The sequence below is a fragment of the Anser anser genome, assembly GCF_964211835.1.
Source record: "Anser anser genome assembly, chromosome: Z".
NCBI classification, from domain to species: Eukaryota; Metazoa; Chordata; class Aves; order Anseriformes; family Anatidae; genus Anser; species Anser anser.
In genome coordinates, this window is record NC_139723.1 from 239,914 (window position 1) to 259,557 (window position 19,644).

The 19,644-nt window shown below is 43.2% G+C and overlaps 1 protein-coding gene across 2 annotated transcripts; it reads left to right on the top strand.

Moving 5' to 3' along the window:
- Positions 1–17: 17 nt before the first annotated feature.
- LOC310889686 (fatty acyl-CoA reductase 1-like) lies at positions 18–18,912 on the top strand. 2 transcript variants are annotated; one of them, XM_083817548.1, is made up of 9 exons: positions 18–1,852; positions 7,015–7,247; positions 8,429–8,505; positions 10,639–10,814; positions 13,447–13,626; positions 14,669–14,846; positions 15,878–15,922; positions 16,707–16,774; positions 17,618–18,912. In XM_083817548.1, exons 2-8 carry the CDS (start codon positions 7,049–7,051, stop codon positions 16,767–16,769), a joined length of 918 nt encoding a protein of 305 aa, XP_083673674.1. In that variant the 5' UTR covers positions 18–1,852; positions 7,015–7,048; the 3' UTR covers positions 16,770–16,774; positions 17,618–18,912. The 2 variants fall into 2 exon arrangements, with proteins under 2 accessions (XP_083673674.1, XP_083673675.1); XM_083817549.1 differs by lacking the exons at positions 15,878–15,922; positions 16,707–16,774; positions 17,618–18,912 and adding an exon at positions 15,154–15,751 and having other exon boundaries at positions 20–1,852.
- Positions 18,913–19,644: the final 732 nt, after the last annotated feature.

The window sequence follows — 19,644 nt, forward strand, 5'->3', positions numbered from 1 at the left end:
GGCTGGGCGTCAGTCAGCAGGTGGTGAGCAATAGCATCATGCATCGCTTGCTTTGCAACGTTCCCTCCTCATCGTTGTTATGATTTCCCTGCCTTCTTTGTCCTATTAAACTGTCTTTATCCGAACCCACGAGCTTTAACTACTTTTTCTTCCCGAGTCTCCCACGGTGGGGAGAAAAGCACCACTCAGCCATTCGCTCTGGCCGCCTGCCGGGTTAAGCTGGAACGAGAACACAGATGGGAAAGAGTAGAACGCGCGCCTCCTCGTTTGGCTTTCAAAAGGAAACGGACTAACAAGTTACTCTAGCGAACGGTTTGGGGTTGATTGGGCAAGTTCTCCTGGCTTCGGGAACTTGTCAGGAACCGGTCTTCTCTTTCTAATGTTATTTTTCATAATACCCACTGCAAACCGTTGCCGAATTTGAAAAAGTTACAGGGAGGTCGCCTGTGACGTCTTCTCGTCTCTCTGGAAAGGGGGATGCGTTGCGCAGAGGTGCGACTCTTTCTGTAATCTCTCGTCAAAACTTTTCGGGTAACCGGATCCTTCAGGCCTTTGGGTACGGACGACCTGCGGGGTTGTCTGCCATTCCCACAATAGGGATAGCTGCAGAGAGGGTACCGAGCAGCGACCCGAGAGGACCAAAATCAGCAGGGGAAGGTGGGATCGGGGAGGTGGGGGGATGTTAGGAATGTTAGGAGGAGCAGCCGACAGGAGCGACTTTTCCCTTTCCTGCGGAGGCAGATGATGGTGGAAAACCTGCCCCGAGGAAACGCTTGCCATTTCCCACTCAGGCTGTAAAGCCGCGCGTGCCTCTTCCTGAGAATGGCTGCACGCGCGTGGCGTCGCAGGCCGTGAGCTGCTTGGGCAGGGATCTCTCCGTGCGGGGCGGCGAGTCCCCGGGAAAGCCATCGTCTGGCGGAAGAAAGCCCGGGGGAACTTCTCAGAGGTAAGAAGCCTTCAAATGTACGGGGACCCCTAACTCGTGCGCCGAGCGTGTGGGACAAACGTCCGTGGCACGAAGATCGAGGACGACTTGTCAGAAGTAAGCAGCTTTCCCCTTGTTCCCCCGTCCTCAGGAGCCCTCCTTATGCTCTTTGCGCACGCTTGAGGCCCACAACACTCGTTTTCTCCTCTACTTAGCATTCCTAGTCCCTGCCGTGGGGAATAATTGCCTTAGGTGACCTGAAAATAAAACTGATATTCCCATTTTAAAGAAAAGGTACAGTGCTGAAGAAGCTTCCAGGGTGGAGCGTAGCTGCTCTGCATAAAAGATCCCGAGGCCTCCAGCCTTAGATGTTGATCACACTGGGGGAACCTGGCGTGCTGACTCTAAGAGGAACAGCAGTACGGAGCGTAGAGCGGAGCAGAGGCGCCGTGGCTAAGCTCTGTGAGGAGACGGGAACTCTGTTGTTCTTGTGCATAACCAAGACTGATTTCCAGCCGAATAACTGTGTTATTAATGGGGTGCTCTTTTTTTGAGCAATTCCAGCCTCCGGAGGAGGTTTTCTTGTTCCTCTTGCAATATGCAATGAGAGAGGACAAAGCACACCCGACCTTCTTAACAACAACAAAAAAAAAGGGCAACACGGGCAATCTCTGCCCTAAGTTGCGTAAACGCATAAAGCTGTGAGTGGCATGCTTTTTTTTTTTTTTTTTTTTTTGTGGCTCGCACATCAGCGCTGCTCCGGGAAGCCCTGCCTGCGACTCTGCCGCTCTCGCCTAGGGAGGGGGAGCCGGGCGGCGCCGCAGGACCCCTGCCCGCGGCAAAATGGAGGCGCCCTTCTCCGGAGCGGGAGCCGGGACGGGCCCGGACGGGACGGGCCGGGCCGCCGAGGCGCGGTGCCGCAACGAGGTTGGTGGTCGGTGCTGCCCCCAGAAAGGACGGGGCAGGGCGGGCGGTCGGGGCGCCACGCGGTCGGCGGCTTCTGCGGAAAGGCCGTTCCGCGGGGCGGGGGCGGCGCCGCGCCGCGGCACACCGGACCGGGCCGAGTGTGCTGCGGGGTCTGCGCTGCGCGGGGCTTCGGGGGGCTGGGGGAGAGGGAGGCGGAGCGGCGGGGGGGGGGTTGTGTATGCTTGGCCGACTTTCCTCTGGGTTGGATGGACTGCTCCGTCCCGCGGCATGCTGGGAGCTGTAGTTCTGTGGTGCCGGGCGGCCACGTGGGCTCCGGGGCGCGCGGCCGGTCGTTCCCCGAGCCGGGGCCGGGGCCGGGGCCGGGGCCGGGCCGTGCGCGCCGGGAGGCGCAGGTTGCCGCTGGCTGCGAGCGCGGCTGCCGGCGGTGAGGCGAGCCAGAGCCTTCGGGGGCGCTTCCCCGGAGCGTCGGGCCGGGAGGGGTGGGGGCTGCGGCGGCCGGGCGCGGGTCCTCGCCGCGCTTGATCGTTGGACTGCGCCTCGGAGGTTTTCCTCTCCCTGCGTTCTGACAACCGGTTCTCTAAGCGATCTTGTATTTCTCTAAGCGATATTGTATATTTCATCTTCCATTACCAACGCTACCGAAGATCCCATCGGTTACAAACGGCAGTAGTAACCTTGCAGTTTCTACGTTCTGTAGCAAAATATACTGGCAGATGAATAAATGAGCAGGTACACATACACGTGACTCTACAGCTGAGATTATATAACGTGTAGTTTTTTCTGTGTTTCATCTTTCAAAGCACATTGTTGCCGAGCGCCTGAGCTTTTTGCTCACGTTACCGACGAAAGGAATGGCTGCGCTTCTCCCCCACCTCTTTTTTTTCTCTCCTCTTCTCCCTCAGTGACGGGGACTTGAAATGTTTTTCTTGGATGTCCATGTGAAAATTCAAAAAAAATGCTGATGGTGAACACTGACAGAATTGGGTGACTTTTTCAAGGTAGAGGGCAAATAACGTGGAAATTTCTGGTACGTTAGTGTTACTCTGTTAACAAAACCAACGTACTAGCCGCTTGCTGTTCCTAGTTTTTTGGTTTGCCTTGGTTTTCCTTTCAGTAGTCTTCCCAAAGGCCTTTGTGGACAAAACTTTGTCCCGCTTCAGCTTTAAGAATTATCCTAGAAATAATGAACAAGTGCTTGCAGGGCTTTCCAGAATGCTAGTTGTGGTTGGTCAAAAAAGACTTGGGAGGCAATTCCTTTCACGGAATCGTAGAGTGGTTTGGGTTGGAAGGGACACTTGAAGATCATCTAGTCCATCTCCCTTGCCTCGATCAGCATCGTCTTTCACTAGGTCAGGTTGCTCAAAGCCCAGTCCAGCCCAGCTTTGAGCGCCTCCAGTAATGGGGCCTCCACAACTTCTCTGGGCAGCCCGTTCCAGTGTCTTACTACCCTCATCGTGAAGAATTTCTTCCTTTTGTCCGATCTAAATCTGTCCTCTTTCAGTTTATAGCTGTTGCCTTGCCCTGTCACTACAGGCCCTGGTAAAAAGTCCTTGCCTGTCTTTTTTTGTGAGTCCATTATACGTGTTTAAAAGTAGTAATGAGGTCTCCCCAGAGCCTCCTCTTCTCCGGGCCGAAGCGTGACAGAGCCCTGCTGCTGGTGCTGGCTTGCAGGTCAGTGCCGAGATACCAGAAGGAGGCTTTTATGTACTTTTCCACTTCCTTCAAAGGGAAGCTGAAGCACAGACAAGCTGACTGAGAGCCCCCCAAAGTGGTAGACGTGAGACTTCTTGTAGGACGCCAGGTCTTTTCCCCTGTGAGCGGAAGGAAAGCTTGTTTGGGCACAGGTATCTATCACAGAGGGATGCAGCTCTCTCGTTACCACTTCTGCTGACTCCTGAAGCGATCCTCTGCGCTGGTCTGATATCCCTGCCCGTCTGTGGCAAAAGAGTTTGACCCTCAGATTGCAGAAGCAGCATTGTGGAATTCAGGTTTTGGTAGGTATCGAGGTTGTATCCCTGAAATCTCATCTATCTCAAGGTACTACCTATCCTTGCAAACCTTGCTTCTCTGAAATCCAAGTCATTGTCCTTACCCCAGTAATACCGAAGGGAGAAATGCTCCATTGAGAAATTATCAGAGAGACAGAATCTGTTTTGGCAAGCCTCCCTCCCTTGGAACCCGTGGATTCCTTAAACTGGCCCTGGCATGAGTATTTGAAGCAAACGCTATCCAAGAAAGAAAAATTATTTTATCTCTCATTTATCATTCTGTTATAGTTCCAGCTGACTTTGGTGACAGCATAATAGCGAAAGTGATTTCGCTCTCTACCAAATAAAACCATAAATTACTTCTTTTGACTGTCTTGAAAGAATGGTACTAATAATAAATAGGTGGGAAAACCAGAACTGTTGCATTTCAGGAATTTTAGGTGGCCTGAGAAACACACAGCATGCACTAGGGTAGCAGCACAAAAGTATCTGAAAAACGGGCTCCTGCAAACAGAAAGACCTTTGGGAGGTCACTGACATTTGGTCAGAGTGGGCTGACTGAGCCATCCTTCTGCCTTCGTAATATTTCATAGCAGTTTTGCGATATTGCAGGTCTTCAGCTTAAGGAAGACTTTTCTTCCAGGGGTTTTCCCTACTGCTTTTACTTCAACCATTACCAGGAAACAAAGTTGGAAGTTCTCACGTGTCCCCTCAAGGCTAGGAGCTGGTTACCCAGCAAGATGCTTGCTCGAGGCACGGGCTCACCAGCTGATTAAATAACTGTCCTGGGGCAGGAGCGTGTGGGACAAAATACTGCAGACAGCACAATCCACGCGTTTGGTTGCGTAATGCCAGTGAGCTATGCTTTCGTAGCAGGAATGTGTCAGAAGCAGCAGTAATCCAGGGAAATGATGCAAACCTGGAGGTAGGCAGTCGGCTTTGTGAGCAGGGAGTGCTGGCGTGGCCCTGCTCCCCTGACTACACCTGTGTGAATCAAGTAGGGGAAGTGAGTATGGGCGCGGTATTTCAGCCCTTTCAGGGAGCTGAACATCACCTGAAAAGATGACGACATCCCTGCCCTGAAGGACCTGCCCACTGCAGTCTGTAGCATTGTGTGCATTTGTAGCTTGATGGGCCTGAGAGTAGGGGTGATTAGGGAAGCTGAGGCGATTCCAGATAAGAAAGGGTTAAGAATGTAACTATTAAAGGAGAACAGAACATTAGGTGTAGGGCAGGAAACAGATGTATGGACAATGTATCTCGAAAGAGGACATATACGGGCAATATGTCTCGAACAAGACATTGGAATCCAAGATAAGAAAATAACAAGCAGAAGAATCGAAGAAAAAAAAACAGTCCTTGCGGTTAGGAAGAAAGCTAACTCAGCAGAATCCTGACCAAGGGTGAAAAGTACACTGTGAGGAAGACTTATGGCCTTCCTCTCTGAGACCACCGACCACAGCTTGACGACCCCTGCCCAAGACCACCGAGAGGATCTGCGCAGGCGCAGGACACAAAAAACTGATTAGCATGAGAAGCGAGAGTAGGCGGGGTTAGATAATGAATATGTATAGGCGTTAATAAAATATTATTCACTGTGATGTATAAATTTGGGACGGCTTTTCACTTCGGGATGCACGATAGGCGGAAAGATCCCCCGTGCATCCGGCGCCGTCAATAAAGAATAAATCACTTAAAGAAATTGGATTTATGATCTTTGAATCAGGGGACTGTGGGATGCTGGGGCTGGGATTTGATTTGGGGGTTCCCGCCGCAGCCCCACGAGCTTATGTGTTAAGTTTAAGCTTGGAAATGAAGGGGGAGTGAGGGAAGAAAAAAAGCAAAGCCTTGCAGAGCCTCAGCTCCACCGAGGAACGAATAACAGTCTGTTTGCTTCTGGAAGAACTTCCCACTGCTGAGGACGGATGGGGCGGACCCCAAAAGGTAGATGGGGTTGTGTGAGAGCTGGTGATACTGCCAGCAGGACTCCACAGCTGACGAGAGACATCGCTGGTTTTGACGTCCATCACAACGGAAAACGCTCGTTTCATTCAACTGGGGGAAGTCGTATGAAACTCACAGACAGAAACAGTATCAGTGAGACTCTGTTATGCAGTCATGGTGAAAGCTTAGCATAGCGAAGAAACAGTGTGTATTAGGTAAGGTGAAAAATGGAGTCGCACCTCCAAGAAGTCCCAGTTTGTGATCTTTAAGCTTTCTTTTTGGTGGTGGGGGGCAAAGGGGGAGAGAGACGAATATTACCCACCAGGAAGGTGACCAAATCCATGCCTTAAAAGGTCAGCTGCTAAAAGCTTTTATAAATGATCTTTGCACTGCAAGTTTCAGTTTTCATGAAGCCGAGTTGAGATAAATCCGAAAAGTTCTACGGCTTTAAAAGAACGCTTACTAAAATATTCTTATCATTCACAATAATAATGGAGTGAGTGAACTTGTTCCACACAGTGACCTTACTTTTTTTTTTTTTTTGTATTCCAGCAAACTGTGTACAATCCCAGGAGCATAGGTACAGTCTTGTGTAGCATTGTCATTCTGCCCCACCACTCTGATATCTAACAAAGTAATACTTTCTGGATGTTGTCTACGAATTCTTTCCTTCCTTATGTATGAGGTCGATGCACGTATCGCCTAGTTTGTCAGAGAGCATTGCTGAAGTACTGTTTTCTTTGTATTTGTGAAGACAGCAGAATGAAAGATAGCAGCTCGGCGACTCCCATCGAGATGGTCATTAGGATAAAACAGTGAAGTTTCTAGCATATATTAAAAAGTCTGGAGGAATTAGCATAGCTTGCAGGAAAGTGGGCTGGAAAGAGATGATATTTGAGAGCAAGCGTGAAAATGTTGTCTTTTTACCAAGAACAATGAGAACTGATGCATCTGCCCGGTGTTTGGATAGGTGAGTGAGTTAAGAGGAGCTGAGCATAGAGTTTGCAGGGGAATTGGGAAATGAAAGAGATAATTTGACCTCCTTTCCATGCAAACGTGTGTTTGTTTTTTTTTTTTTTAATCCCATACTTTTGTTATTATCCAGAATTTTTAACATAACTCTCCATTTTAACTGGTGTGATTTTATGGATAGCAGCTAACTACAAAAAGAACTAAGATCCTGAAGTGTCCTTGGAGCCGCTGGCTCTACCTCTTTATCTGTTCCCTAAGGAGACGCCCCGGATTTAAAGACGCTATGTATTAAATGAAGTATGAGAAGAAACAGCTTCTTCCGACACTTGGGCTCCTTTTCTTCAGCTCGTGCAGAAGGCTGACAGCCTGTCTCACTCTCATCAGTGCTATCCCACCAGCTCCTTTAGGAGCTCAGCACCACATTTGGCCTGTTGTGATCTTCCCGATCCCCTCATTTCTGTGCTGCAACACCACCATCCACGAGAAGTCAGGTAGGATCTGAACACATTTGACATTGCTAAAGAATCAAACCTCAGCTGTCAGTTTTAGCCCTTTGTATTCCAGATGTTTGTTTTGCTGGACGATGGTTTCATTTCTGATTTTGTAATATGTTCTTTGTGGAGGTTGTTTTAAGCAGACAAGTAGGTAGCCTCCTTCCTTCAGTGGAATTGCGCAGGTTTTAGCTGAGCTTTGCACATTTGAGCGATTGCCCAGTGGTTGTTCTGGTCTTGACGCGTCTCTAAAAACCTTTGTCGCCTCGCCCCTCCTCCTTGTGTATTAAGATGCACATTTGTGCAAAAATTATGTACGCTGTGCATAAGATGCCCAGCGGTTATGGGGCATTCCCAGCGTTTCACAGATAAGGCTCCATGTTTACTTAATCACGTAAGTGTAGTCCTGGCTTTAAGCGTAGGTGTAGCTAACGGTTGTTACTCAAGTGGTTATAAAGTTTAAACTGTTTGTTTGTTATATAAATATATATATACATACATATGTATATGTCTGTATATACGTAATGAAACTGAGTCTGTGGAGTAAAAGACTTCTCTGCTTGTTGCATATACTCCTGTATCAGCAGACTCATATGCAAACTGATCCAAACTGGGTGCCAAGCTGTGCCTTTTTTGTCGCCTGGAATATGCAATCTGTGCACCTCAGGTGTACCTGGTCTATTAACTATCTCTTACATTGTGCCACCCCGTTAATATCAGTGGATGTACCCAGCACCACCTTGGGGCTACACAGAACGTGGAAATTTCTAGTATTTTAATGTTACTCTGTTAACAAAACTGACGTACTGGCCGCTTGCTGTTTCTATTTTTTTTGTTTTTCTTTTCAGTAGTCTCCCCAAAAGTTTTAGTGGACACGTTGTGTATCTTTTCTGTTCTTCCAGGATTCGTTTGTCAGGAAAGGCGACCATGAAATCCGAGGGCTACGGACAACCATCTACCAGATGGTTGTTGCAGATGCCTTTGGTCACGTTATTTGTCCTTTTAGCTCGCCCTTTTCTTTCTCTTGAGTTGAATTTTTTTGCAGCGCTATGTTTGCAGTGGTAACATTGCTGCCAAGGTGTTTTTGATTAAAAACGATCTTAACTGTAATAGTGAATTCACCGAGCGTGGCTTTGTATAATGACTCCCACGATCATAGCATTTTTTTTCCTTTGTCACAGAGAGGAGAAAAGCTCTTTCCAGCGAGATGGAGAAGGAATTAATGATACCTCTGCCTCATCCTGTGAGACCAGAAGACGTGGAGTAACTGTAAGCTGCGATTCTCAGGAGACACTAAGAGTCTCGGATTCCTTCTCTGCCTGTCTCCCAAGGCCTCAGGGATGAGAAATCTTAGGCTTTATGTTTTTCCCTATGAAATACTGTCGTGTTAAGGGGCGTAGCTGACTAACTGTTACGGGTCTGGTTGGATTCAGGTTACTGAACTATGACGGTCACGGATTCACCAATAATGTAGCACGTCCTTGATGTAGTCGCATTCAATGAGAACTATCACAGCTAGGAACAATGCAATGAAGGGCAGTTTATTACAGCAACAGGGACACAGGTTCTTTGGATTGCCAGAGATAAATTCACTGTCCGCAAAAGCAAGTGAGCATGCGTGAAATACACAGGCACTCGTCCTGGCTATTAATGCGTTAAAAGGCACAAAGGCTCTAGAGATTTCTAAGTTTCCATGGAGACACCTGGTACAACCAAGCGTTCAAATCTTACCCCATGACATCCCAACGCGGGGGGAAAAGAGGCTCAGCCCGTCGACTGATCCCAGAAGTCAGAAAGGTATCCTTCGTGATGGTATCTTCCCTAACATCCCCTTTCACTTAAGCCAATTTACGTTGTCCGCTGATCTGTTCTCTTTAGTGACCAGTGATAGGACCCGCAGGAATGGTGTCAAGCTGCGGCAGGAGAAGTTCAGGCTAGACATCAGGAAGAGGTTCTTCACTGAGAGGGTTGTCGTGCACTGGAACAGTCTCCCCAGGGCGGTAGTCACTGCACCAAGCCTGTTGGAGTTCAAGAAGCGTTTGGACCGTGCGCTTAGTGACATGGTCTGAATTTTTGGGTTGACCTGTGTGGTTCCAGGAGTTGGACTTGACGATCCTTGTGGGTCCCTTCCAACTCAGGATATTCTATGACTATTTTCTGTCCTTTTAGGTGGAGCTTGAGTGACTCTAGTCAGGCATATCTTGGTTATGATTGGTAGAAAGTTTTCTTGCTTTTGTTTAAAGGAGAAATTCAGATTGCACGCTCAGTGAGGGGTGGTCGCACCTTGGAGGCATGGAGCTTTTGGGGTGGAGGTGTGTTTCGGTATTATAATGATGATATAATGAGCAAAAGTTCACTAGAGTACAGCGTTTTGTCAAAACCATGACAGGTCGTTGGCTCAGGGTAGCAAACGTGCAGCTTATCGGTCTCAGTGTGCACAAGAGCATCGGGTCCCCATCTCGTCACAGGGCCTATCCGTGATGTCTCCACTCCGCTCTACGCTCTGTACTGTTCCTTAGAGTTAGCACACCAAGTTCCCCTAGTGCGACAGCATGTAAAGTTAGAGGCCTAGGTAACGCTTAGGTAGCGCAGCTACCCTCCACCCTGAAAGCTTCTTCAATGCTGTACATTTTCTTTAAAATGTGAATATTAGTTTAATTTGCCTAGTTACTTCAGGCAATTATTCCACGAGTACCAAAAGTGATACTGAGAAGCCTACTTCCAGCATCTCTGTTGGTAATGATAGCTTCATACTTCTGTGCTTATCCTCGTGGCTTTTCCTTTCGCATACTGGAAAGGCAGAGACTGTTCAACAGAGTCATCTCTGATCCAAAAACTAAAACTCTGATTTCATCCCAAACCAACACTCTCTGATGTCAGTAAGAGTAAAATTGCTATTATTACTCTTGGTCATCCTGGCTGTCGCAGTTGTGTCTCTGTTGGGCTCTCTGTCCAACCCTGTCGATCACATCTGTCCTACTCCCTGCCCCTGGGTGGTTCTTCTGTCCCTCTGCCCCGCTGGCTGTCCGTCCACCCAGTTCCTCTCTTGCTGCTTGTGTCCCGCTTGTAGCCTTTTCCTTTGTTTTCTTCCTCCTTTTTAGAAGTATACATCGAAATCTCACTGCTTTCTGTGCAACGCATGCAATACTTCTGTTTTCACCACTTGGGTTAAAAAGTATACGAACAACTTCATCACTGAATATGTTCATGGTAAGTCAGTAACGTGTTGTAGGACTCCTAAAACACTATCTTAACACTACTGATTTTGAGAAATAAGGCAATGTAGTTATATATGGGCAGAAAATGTGTTTTATCTTCACTTATAAAACATGCGTCTTTTATCTTCACTGGCTATTAGTTTGAATTTTTAGTCCTGGTATTTTTTTGACAGCTCTTTGACAGGTTGAGAGAGGAGCAGCCTGACTTCAAAGAAAAAATAATAGTAATTGCAAGTGAACTTACACAGCCCGAACTGGACCGTAGTAGCCCAATCCAACCAAAACTTACAGACTGCATCAGTATTATATTTCATTGTGCTGCAACAGTCAGATTCAATGAAATGCTAAGGTGAGTTTAAAATACTGTATTCTCTAGTTTGGTAAGCTGATGGTATTCAGAGGGAAGGGGTGAATCAGGTGTCTGCAAAATCTTGCAAATATTCAGGCTGTCTGACTACTAATCTCATTTGTTTTTTGTGTGTCTGGTCAATTTAATGATTCCCCCTTGGGTGTTAAACTTTTCTCCCTACCTAAAACTCGCTATTGGGTGTTCATTTGCTTTTCATAGACGGACAGAAGATACGTTATTTAAACCTGCTTTGCCAGCAGTTAGAATACACGATTTGACATGAAAGAAATCACATCTTTTTCAAGCTTTAGGCAAAAAGACATCCATTTTTGGTGCTTAGAAGCAAAACATGATTTTTGTACTGTGTTATAGGCCCCTTGGTGTTTTTACTGAATTCCGGTACCTGAATTTCAAAGGCATTTTGAAGGGAAAAAATTGAGAGAGACTCGAGAACATACTGCTTTTCCAAGTCTTCCTAACATCACGTGTTGCTCTGATTTCTGGGATGGCTGAAGAGGGTATAAATAATCTGAAGCAGTACGTACTGTGCTCACTACTCATATCGGAGCTTCTTTTGTGTAAGAGAACACAAACTATTCCTTTAGCTCCCCTTGTTAGAAAGCAAGTGTATCTTTTCAGAGGATAACTTTTCCCCAAAACTGGGATGGGGCGGAAGCTCTAGTACTTGCTTTCTTTAGTTGATGAACCAACAGCGAATTAAATGTTGCCCAGCCTTCAGAAAGTCCTCCAGTAAGAAGAATGCAAGTTTGCGTTGGAGGGTGTAGGGAGAATTAGGTGCGGAGGGAGAAAGCTTAAAACTCAAAATTGAATAACTTCCATCTTGTACAGAGTTTATTAAGGAAATAATAATAATAAAAAAAGGATTCCCAAAAGCAAGAAAAGATATTTGCTTTCTAGAAAAAATGACCTGATTCAGTGTTGAAACACTGGAATAAATAAACAATTTGGAGAAATGACTTTGTGAAAAATAACTCCAATTTTTATGAATGTAAAGCAACTCTTAGGTAAAGAAAATCTGAGTTGAGAAATATTTTGAGTTGTTAAAATGTTGGCACTACTTCTGTGAGAATGCTGAACTGTATACTGAAATGACATAAGGTAGCCCCTATTTATCGCTATTTCATGGACCTGCACTGCTAGGGAACTGCCAACCTATGAAAAGTCTAGAGGGACTTCAATGTGATTGGAAAAACTGGTGGAAAGGTCTTGATACAGCAAGCTTCTGGCAGTTTACACTTTCCTGGAGGGCCTAGTGCATTGCTTAGCAAAATAGAAAATTAGCTTCTTAGGAAGGATTTGAGGCCGGAGCACATAGCAGATGTGCTAGAATGGCATTTTTTTTGTTTTTCTGAGGAACATGACAAATCTGAGTATCACTTCCAGCAGCCTTCACATATTTATTACTGGGATTAGTTGATGTAAAGTTCAAAGTATTTAGCTCAGGGTCAGTGGTAGGAATAAAGCCAAGAAAGCAAAATACTTTGGCTTATTTTGGAACCCTTCCTGATTTGTATTGGCTGTGTGTTTCTATATCTTAAAACAATGCTTACAGCTATGATTATGAACCTCTTTCCTTTGACCTCTTGAAAGAAGCACTGAAGACTTAAAACCCGTTATTTTAGATAAAGTAACTTTTTCCGAGGTAACACTTTCTGGACTTAATTGCTTTGGGACGGGGGTTCCTTGTCCATTGCCCACCTAATGTTTTAGTAATAATGTGTGATAAAGAATCCTTAAACTGTAACACCAATGCAAAGATTTTGATTTGATTTGATTTTTTTTTAGCAGTACTCTTAAAACTTAATTGATTTGTACATTGTAAACAAGGCTAGTGCTTGTAATAAGTTTTTAGAGGCTGGAGAGAAGATCTGAAATACATAAAAATCATCGTAGCAGTTGGGCCATAAGCTGTGTTCTGATACAGTGCAAAATGTAGAGATATACCTTGCCTGCTACAGTGTACTTAAGGACTCTATTTTAATGAGAAGCAGTCAGGTTGGAGCGATGAAAGTGTGGATCTTGATTTATTTATTTTTTCCTCCTTTCACTTTTTCTTCCTTCCTGTAATCCTGTTGCACTATTGAGTCTTGTGCTATCTTACATGAAGATGATAATCACTTCCAACTTACTAGCCCCCCTAAACCTTCATTCTGAGGTCTTGACCTAGGAAGCTCAAAGCTGCTGTTAAAATTGACTGGCATTTATATCATTTGGCAGCTAGGTGTCCTGTTGCAGTTGTTCCATCACATTTTAGGAAAAACTTACTGGATTAGAATTTAGCTTGAGCAGATCAAAGGTACGCTGACTTTGCCTGTTTAGTAACAGAGCACGAGGATGCCAGTAAGAACAAGGGGAAACTTAGGAAAACTATCCTGAAGACAGAGAGAAATTTCTAGATGGAATGTGTCATGTTGTTCTGAGTAGAAGGTTAGGATACTAACTTCCATAGTGTTTTTGGGGGGTGGAGGAAGGGGTCCAGAATGTTAGAATTACTGTATAAACAGCCACCACTGAAGCATTTAGGAAAGAATTAGGGGATTGACTGGTTATTTCTTTTTGCTTGCTGTTTTCGTTTTGCTTTCTACTAATCAAGTTTCTGTTTAATCAACAGAGATGCTGTTCAGTTAAATGTGCTTTCCGCGAAACAGCTCCTCTCATTGGCACACCGAATGACGAATCTAGAAGTATTCATACGTGTTTCGACTGCGTATGCATATTGCAGTCGAAAACACATTGAGGAAATTGTTTATCCACCTCCTGTTGATCCCAAGAAACTGATGGATTCTCTTGAGTATGTGTTATTTTATCAAGTTACTTCAGTAATCTGTAACCACGTGCCTTCCTAGTAATGAAGTACCAACCAATGATTAAGAAACAAAGATGAAGAAACTGGCTGATGGTGTTCTGTTAGTCTAATACATGGCTGATGCTACCCTTTCCTGTAAGGGAAATAGGCTAAGGTTTCATGGTCGCTTTTAAGCTGAGCTAGGTGTGGAGCAGTGCTGAAAGAGGGAGATGCTCCAGGCCATTCCTGAAGCCTCCTGTATGCTGAGACTGGTGGCTCTTCGGCTGTATGAGGAGCTAGATCAGGAGCTATTAAAAACAAACAGAAGAAAGCTGCACTGTTCCAGATGTACTGGTGCTGGTACTGTGAAGGACAGAGAGAACTAAGACAGCAGCTCACCTTTAGCAGCAACCTTCACTACTTCCACCTAAGGCCATTGCAAGATCGGTCTGATATACTGAAATACTTTTAACTGCTCAGAAACAAAAATGTACAAGCAGTTCTGTTAGGTCTTTAATGTTGGTGCTTTCTGAATACCCGTGTTCTATAGATTTTTACTCTTAAATTGGATGTTACTAGGGGAAAGTTACTTGTTCTGTATTGCCTGTGTACATTTGCTGTCCTGAGGTCTTATCTAGTAGTCTTATTTAGTAGCTGTCAAGCCCTAAGTGAAATGGGACAAGTATGAGATGAGTCATATACAATGTAATTAATAATAATAATCATATCTCTAAATCAGTCTATCCCTTCCTCCATGTCATAGAAAATCTTACCTTTTGTAAGGTAATCATTTTTAGTTTCATAATTATCAAGGTAAGGAAGACATTTTACTACTTATTATAGATATAACAGCAGTAGCATTAAAAATGAACTGAGGTAATGATAATACTTCCGCGTTTGTTTTCCTGGGTGGTATTTTGAAGAAAAGATTGTATTTTAATTTTACTTGCAGAATTATTTTTGATTTATCTAGTTATCCTTTTTTCTTCGCTTCCCCAGTAGAATAGTACGCGGTAACTTACACTTGCCTCTTATTTTGTTTTTGTAGGTGGATGGATGATGGCCTGGTGAACGATCTTACACCTAAACTGATTGGCGATAGGCCTAACACTTACACTTATGCAAAAGCCTTAGCCGAATATGTAGTACAGCAAGAAGCTGCAAAAATAAACATAGCCGTTATAAGGCCATCTGTTGTTGGTGCTAGCTGGAAGGAGCCTTTTCCTGTACGTTGAGTTTTCACATGACTCACGCCTGTAAACTGTAGCACGTACTGACAGCTTGTGTATGTAGTGACCTTCATAGAGGAAAATCTTTTAAACTTAAAGCTGTGGCTTGACTGCTTCTGAATAACAACTCTCATACAAAAGATATCAAATACAGCATTCGTATGTGGGAAGCTTAGGGGATAAATTACTTCTAAGCATAGAACAATACACATCTGTCACAATGGGAGATACTGTTTTACACACAAAATAGTTATACAGAATCGTGAAGTAAGAAAGGTAATTTCATCTGTTTTCCCTCTTCGAGGTGCTTTGGTGTGTCAATAGCTGAATAGTATCATTAATGAAACTGGGGTCTGCAGGACGTAAAACTGTTTGGACTCCACTTGTTTTAGCCAAGGCAGGGGATGGCAGAAGCTTTATGAACTCTGTTACATTGATGTATAGTATATATGCTATATGCTTCTTCCAGTATGGGAGATAGCGCTGGAACGGCTTTTCCAGTTCAACGCTGAATATTTCGTAAGCACTTAAAAATACATCAACATCACATGCCTTTTTGAGTAGGTACAATATACATAGATGTCAGACAGTAAGTATATAAATTTTAATTAAGTATGTAATGTTTAAACACTGGCATTGAAGTTGAGTGAAAATGTCTATGTGAAAATTCAAAAAAAAAAAAAACCAACACAAAAGACAGATAAGCAGTTTTGCTATTGACTGTTAAACTGAGTTGATATAAGCTAGTGAAATATTTTCAACAAAATGTATTTATGTAGGAAATACTTTGCGGTTTATTAGCTAAGAAATAACAAGCTAGCTACTCACCTGGAGGGGCCAGTGAAACTACAGGTCGATCTCATGTCTGAGTTGTAGCAAAATCTGATGATATAACAAGTTACTATGGAAGAACTTCATTTAGACACATGGAAATTAGTATTGCTCTCCTGGGTTAACTTGTCAAATTTCCACTTTAAACTGTTGACTTCACTAGACGAAAACCTTTCCTTCCTACCTGCTTGTGATAGGGATGGATTGATAACTTCAGTGGACCTAGTGGCCTCTTCATTGCTGTAAGTAATGAAAAAATGTTTCTTCCTTTTGGAGACAGCAAAGCTTCTTGCGTTTTACTGGTGCGTCTTGTCTTTTTTCTCTTTTAAGGCAGGAAAAGGAATTCTTTGAACAATGAGAGCTACCAATGGTGCAGTAGCAGGTCTTGTTCCAGTAGAGGTTGTTGTCAGTATGACACTGTCTGCAGCCTAGTATTCTGGAGTTAATAGGTACAGCAGGTGACAATTGAAAGCACTGAGTACTTTGAAGTGATGGTACTGTGCATTTTGATAAATCAGTCTTCTGTTGAACTTCTGATCGGTGTCCTGCTATTCATCTAGGACAAAAGGGTTCTAAGGTTTTAACAGCTTTAGTCCAGCAGAGTGTAACTTAGGATAATGGCCAACATTTGACGATGAGGAGGAAGACATCACCTATGATACTATTGTATAAGCTATACCTGATTTTTTTTTTCCTGGGCCTCAGTGCAATCAGTATGACTTAGAATAATGTAGGCAAAGCCTTCTCTGGGGAAAAATATATACTTTTTTTGTCATTTATGTATGTATATATACACACAGTTTTATATATATACATAGTTATAATTATAAACTATCATATATACAGATGTTAAAGATGGATTAAAATACTGGAAGGATTCAGGAAGCAAAAAACCTAACGTGAGGCTGACAACTTTTGCTTTATGTAAATGATGGTGAGGGCAAAGATAACTTTAGATATGGCTTTTGATGTGTTTTGTGTGTTTTTTTGTCTTCTGATGTGCTCTTTGGTCTTTTTCCCCTCCAGACCAAGAAATATCATGGTATACAACTGTACAACATGTGGTACCAACGCTTTCTACTGGAGTGAAGTTGGTATGTCATATTTCTTTTTTTATGAGCTTTAATAGAAAAATAAGATCAGTAATAAAAGCACAGGCTATAGTCTGTAGGTCAAATTTTATTTTTATACTTGAAATTAGTATAACAGCCATAACTCAATTTTGCAGTGCCTCATGTTTTTTTGTTCTCTTCCGTTGATTTTCTCTCCTTGTAGAGTTATCGCTTCCATTTTGTTCCTGTTTTTTTAATTCAATTTTCTTAAAGTATGGCAGAACTGATTTTTCTGCTTGATGCTTCAACGGCTTAATCTGTAGAGCGTGGGTAGTGTGCAGAGAAAAGCATTGCCGAGAGGAGCAGTACTAATGTTGGGTTTAATGCCAACCTTCCTGTAAATATATGAGTAAAGAGCTCAACATTGGGATTACTTTATACAGCTGCATAACGGAGGGTGTACGACAAGTTTTGCACTTGAAGCTTTTTTGTCGTGTCTAGCTTCAGTTAATTGTCGATTGAGGTGGCTCTTAGTCTTCAGATGGTTACATGAGACTTCCTCTATTCCCGCTGAGGGAAAAGTAATCTCTAAGTATGGCCACTTCTTTTCATCTTAGATATCCCGACTAAAATGTAACCCGCATCTTAAGAGCTCTGTAATAGGCTTAAGAGCTCTGTAATAAATAGCAACGCAAGCTGGCTGGTATGGTAAAGCTGTTAATTAGCTCTACATGTTTTTAGAAATAATTTCTCAGTAAAGATTATTAGTTTTCTTCTTTATCTTAAATACTTAAATCCATATTATATCTCTTGACTACTTTCTTCACCCTTTTTACTTGCTTTTGCTGTTTTATGTATCTATATTTATAAGCCTTATCATTTCAGCTGAAGTTGGAAAGTTGCTGGCTTCATTTATATTACGATTCTAATTGAGGTATTTAAAGGCTTCCTGTAAGCAATGGAATGAAGTTACAAGAGATGACTACAAAGATAAAGTGAATTCTGATGTAGTTTTTTAAGATGTACGTGTCTGCCATGTGAAGAACTTTCAGTTGTCAACGAGAGTTTGACCTGGAGTCCAATCCTAACAATGTTTTTTAAAAAAGCTTGAATATGGGTAATTTGAAATGCACTTCAGATGCTTGCAAAGTCCTCGGCCTACTTTTTTTAAAGTGTTCTTCATTTTAAAGATTAGAATAGCCTTCTTTATGAAATACAGATGGATATTTAAATAGCTTTACATGCTATGTAAACTGAAATTGCTCTGAATTCTCAAAATCAACTGACGGTAGGGAAGAGGACCAGAAAGAGAAGCTACAGTAAAATATTCTGAAGATAAAGGTTTAAAAAACTTCGATATAATAAGAACCAGTTTAACAGTATCTTAGGTTTAAAGCTTATAGCTGTTTTAGTTTTTGTGGTTATTAGAAGAGCTAGGATGGTTACTTAAATAGCATACTAAAGTAAATACTGCACGCTGCAATGTACTTTGAAAACCATTGAACTTTACATATCAAAGCTGTTACGCAGCTTTTCTTTCTCAGAGTACCATGTAATTTCTGCTTTCAAGAGGAATCCTCTTGAACAGGCCTTCAGACGGCCCAGTGTTAATCTAACTTCCGATCACCTTTTATATCATTACTGGATTGCTGTAAGCCATAAGGCCCCAGCATTCCTGTAGGATATCTACCTCAGGATTACTGGAAGAAGCCCAAGGTAATGGTGACTAGCTCTGCCTCTTCTGTTCCTCTTAGATTTAAACAACAAAGCTATGCTTCCACTGTGATGTATATTGATTTCTTCTTCCCCTGAATGCTGTGTGACTAAAACTCACCTTTTCTACTTTTTTCTCTGAGAATAGGTCATTGAATTTGAAGCGAGTTTAAACTTTCTAGCGAAAATGAGGATGTTTTTTGTTGGATATTTTGTTTGGGGGGTTGAGTAATCAAGGTAAACAGAATACAAGATCTAGCAAATTATGTTCATTCTTGAATGATAAATAATTAAAATATGTTGATCCTTATTTTTCTCCTACAGCAAAGCACCTATATTTGAACTACACAACAAATCCGTTAAGCAGTGCAGTAAGGCACCGTAGCATGAGTCTTTGTTCAAACCCCCTTCTGCATCACTGTCGGACCACAGCCTCCCATATATCGCCTGCATTTTTTCACGATGTTTTGCTCAGATTGACAGGTCATAAGCCATGGTAAGAAGGACAGGGCTAAAAATATTTTGATAAGGTGGTGGAGATGAAGACGACACGACAAGGGTACTATTTAGATTTGCTAACTATAAGCAATAACAATCCATTGACTGCATTTCTAAGAGATTAATGTCTGACTCACCAACGCTGTCCACGATGTGTCTCGGGTCAGAATCCTAGTCAGTCAGTAAACTCGGGGAAGCGGTTGGCATTAAGATTGTTGTTGCTATTATAAACTGAAAGTGGAAGGGAGGCAGAGTAAATAACTGTGGGTTATTCCTGTAGATGATACAGCTCCATCTGGTATGCTTTGTATCATCTCAACATTCCATTCAGTTTATGATAATTACACCACTAGCTGGCTAACTTCTGAAGTGGTAAAAATTGCATAATTCTGCTAACTAGGCCAAACTAGATTACATAGAAGGAATATAAGATGTCACTGCAATTTGTTTCAGATCTGCCAAGCCATATGATCTTAACTCATTGCATATATTATGTTTTCAAAAGTATTCATCATCAGACTCTAAAATCTCCACTATGGTGACAGTGTTTTAATACAAGTGAGCATTCATTCGTTGTCCTGTAGTCTCGGTCTGTCTTACAAGGAGGGGAAAAATTCTTTAATGCTTAGCACCGGATCAATAAAAGGAAGCAATGTAGGTAGTTCGTAGGCAAAAACTTCTAAACTGCCTTGGGTTCCATT

Excerpts from the sequence above, each read along its gene's own strand:
- LOC310889686 (XM_083817548.1), top strand. The coding sequence starts at position 7,049 with ATGAAGTATGAGAAGAAACAGCTTCTTCCGACACTTGGGCTCCTTTTC. Across the intron at positions 8,506-10,638 it reads ATCCTGTGAGACCAGAAGAC|CTCTTTGACAGGTTGAGAGA; the intron begins GTGGAGTAACTG and ends TTTTTTTGACAG. Across the intron at positions 15,923-16,706 it reads CTAGTGGCCTCTTCATTGCT|ACCAAGAAATATCATGGTAT; the intron begins GTAAGTAATGAA and ends TTTCCCCTCCAG.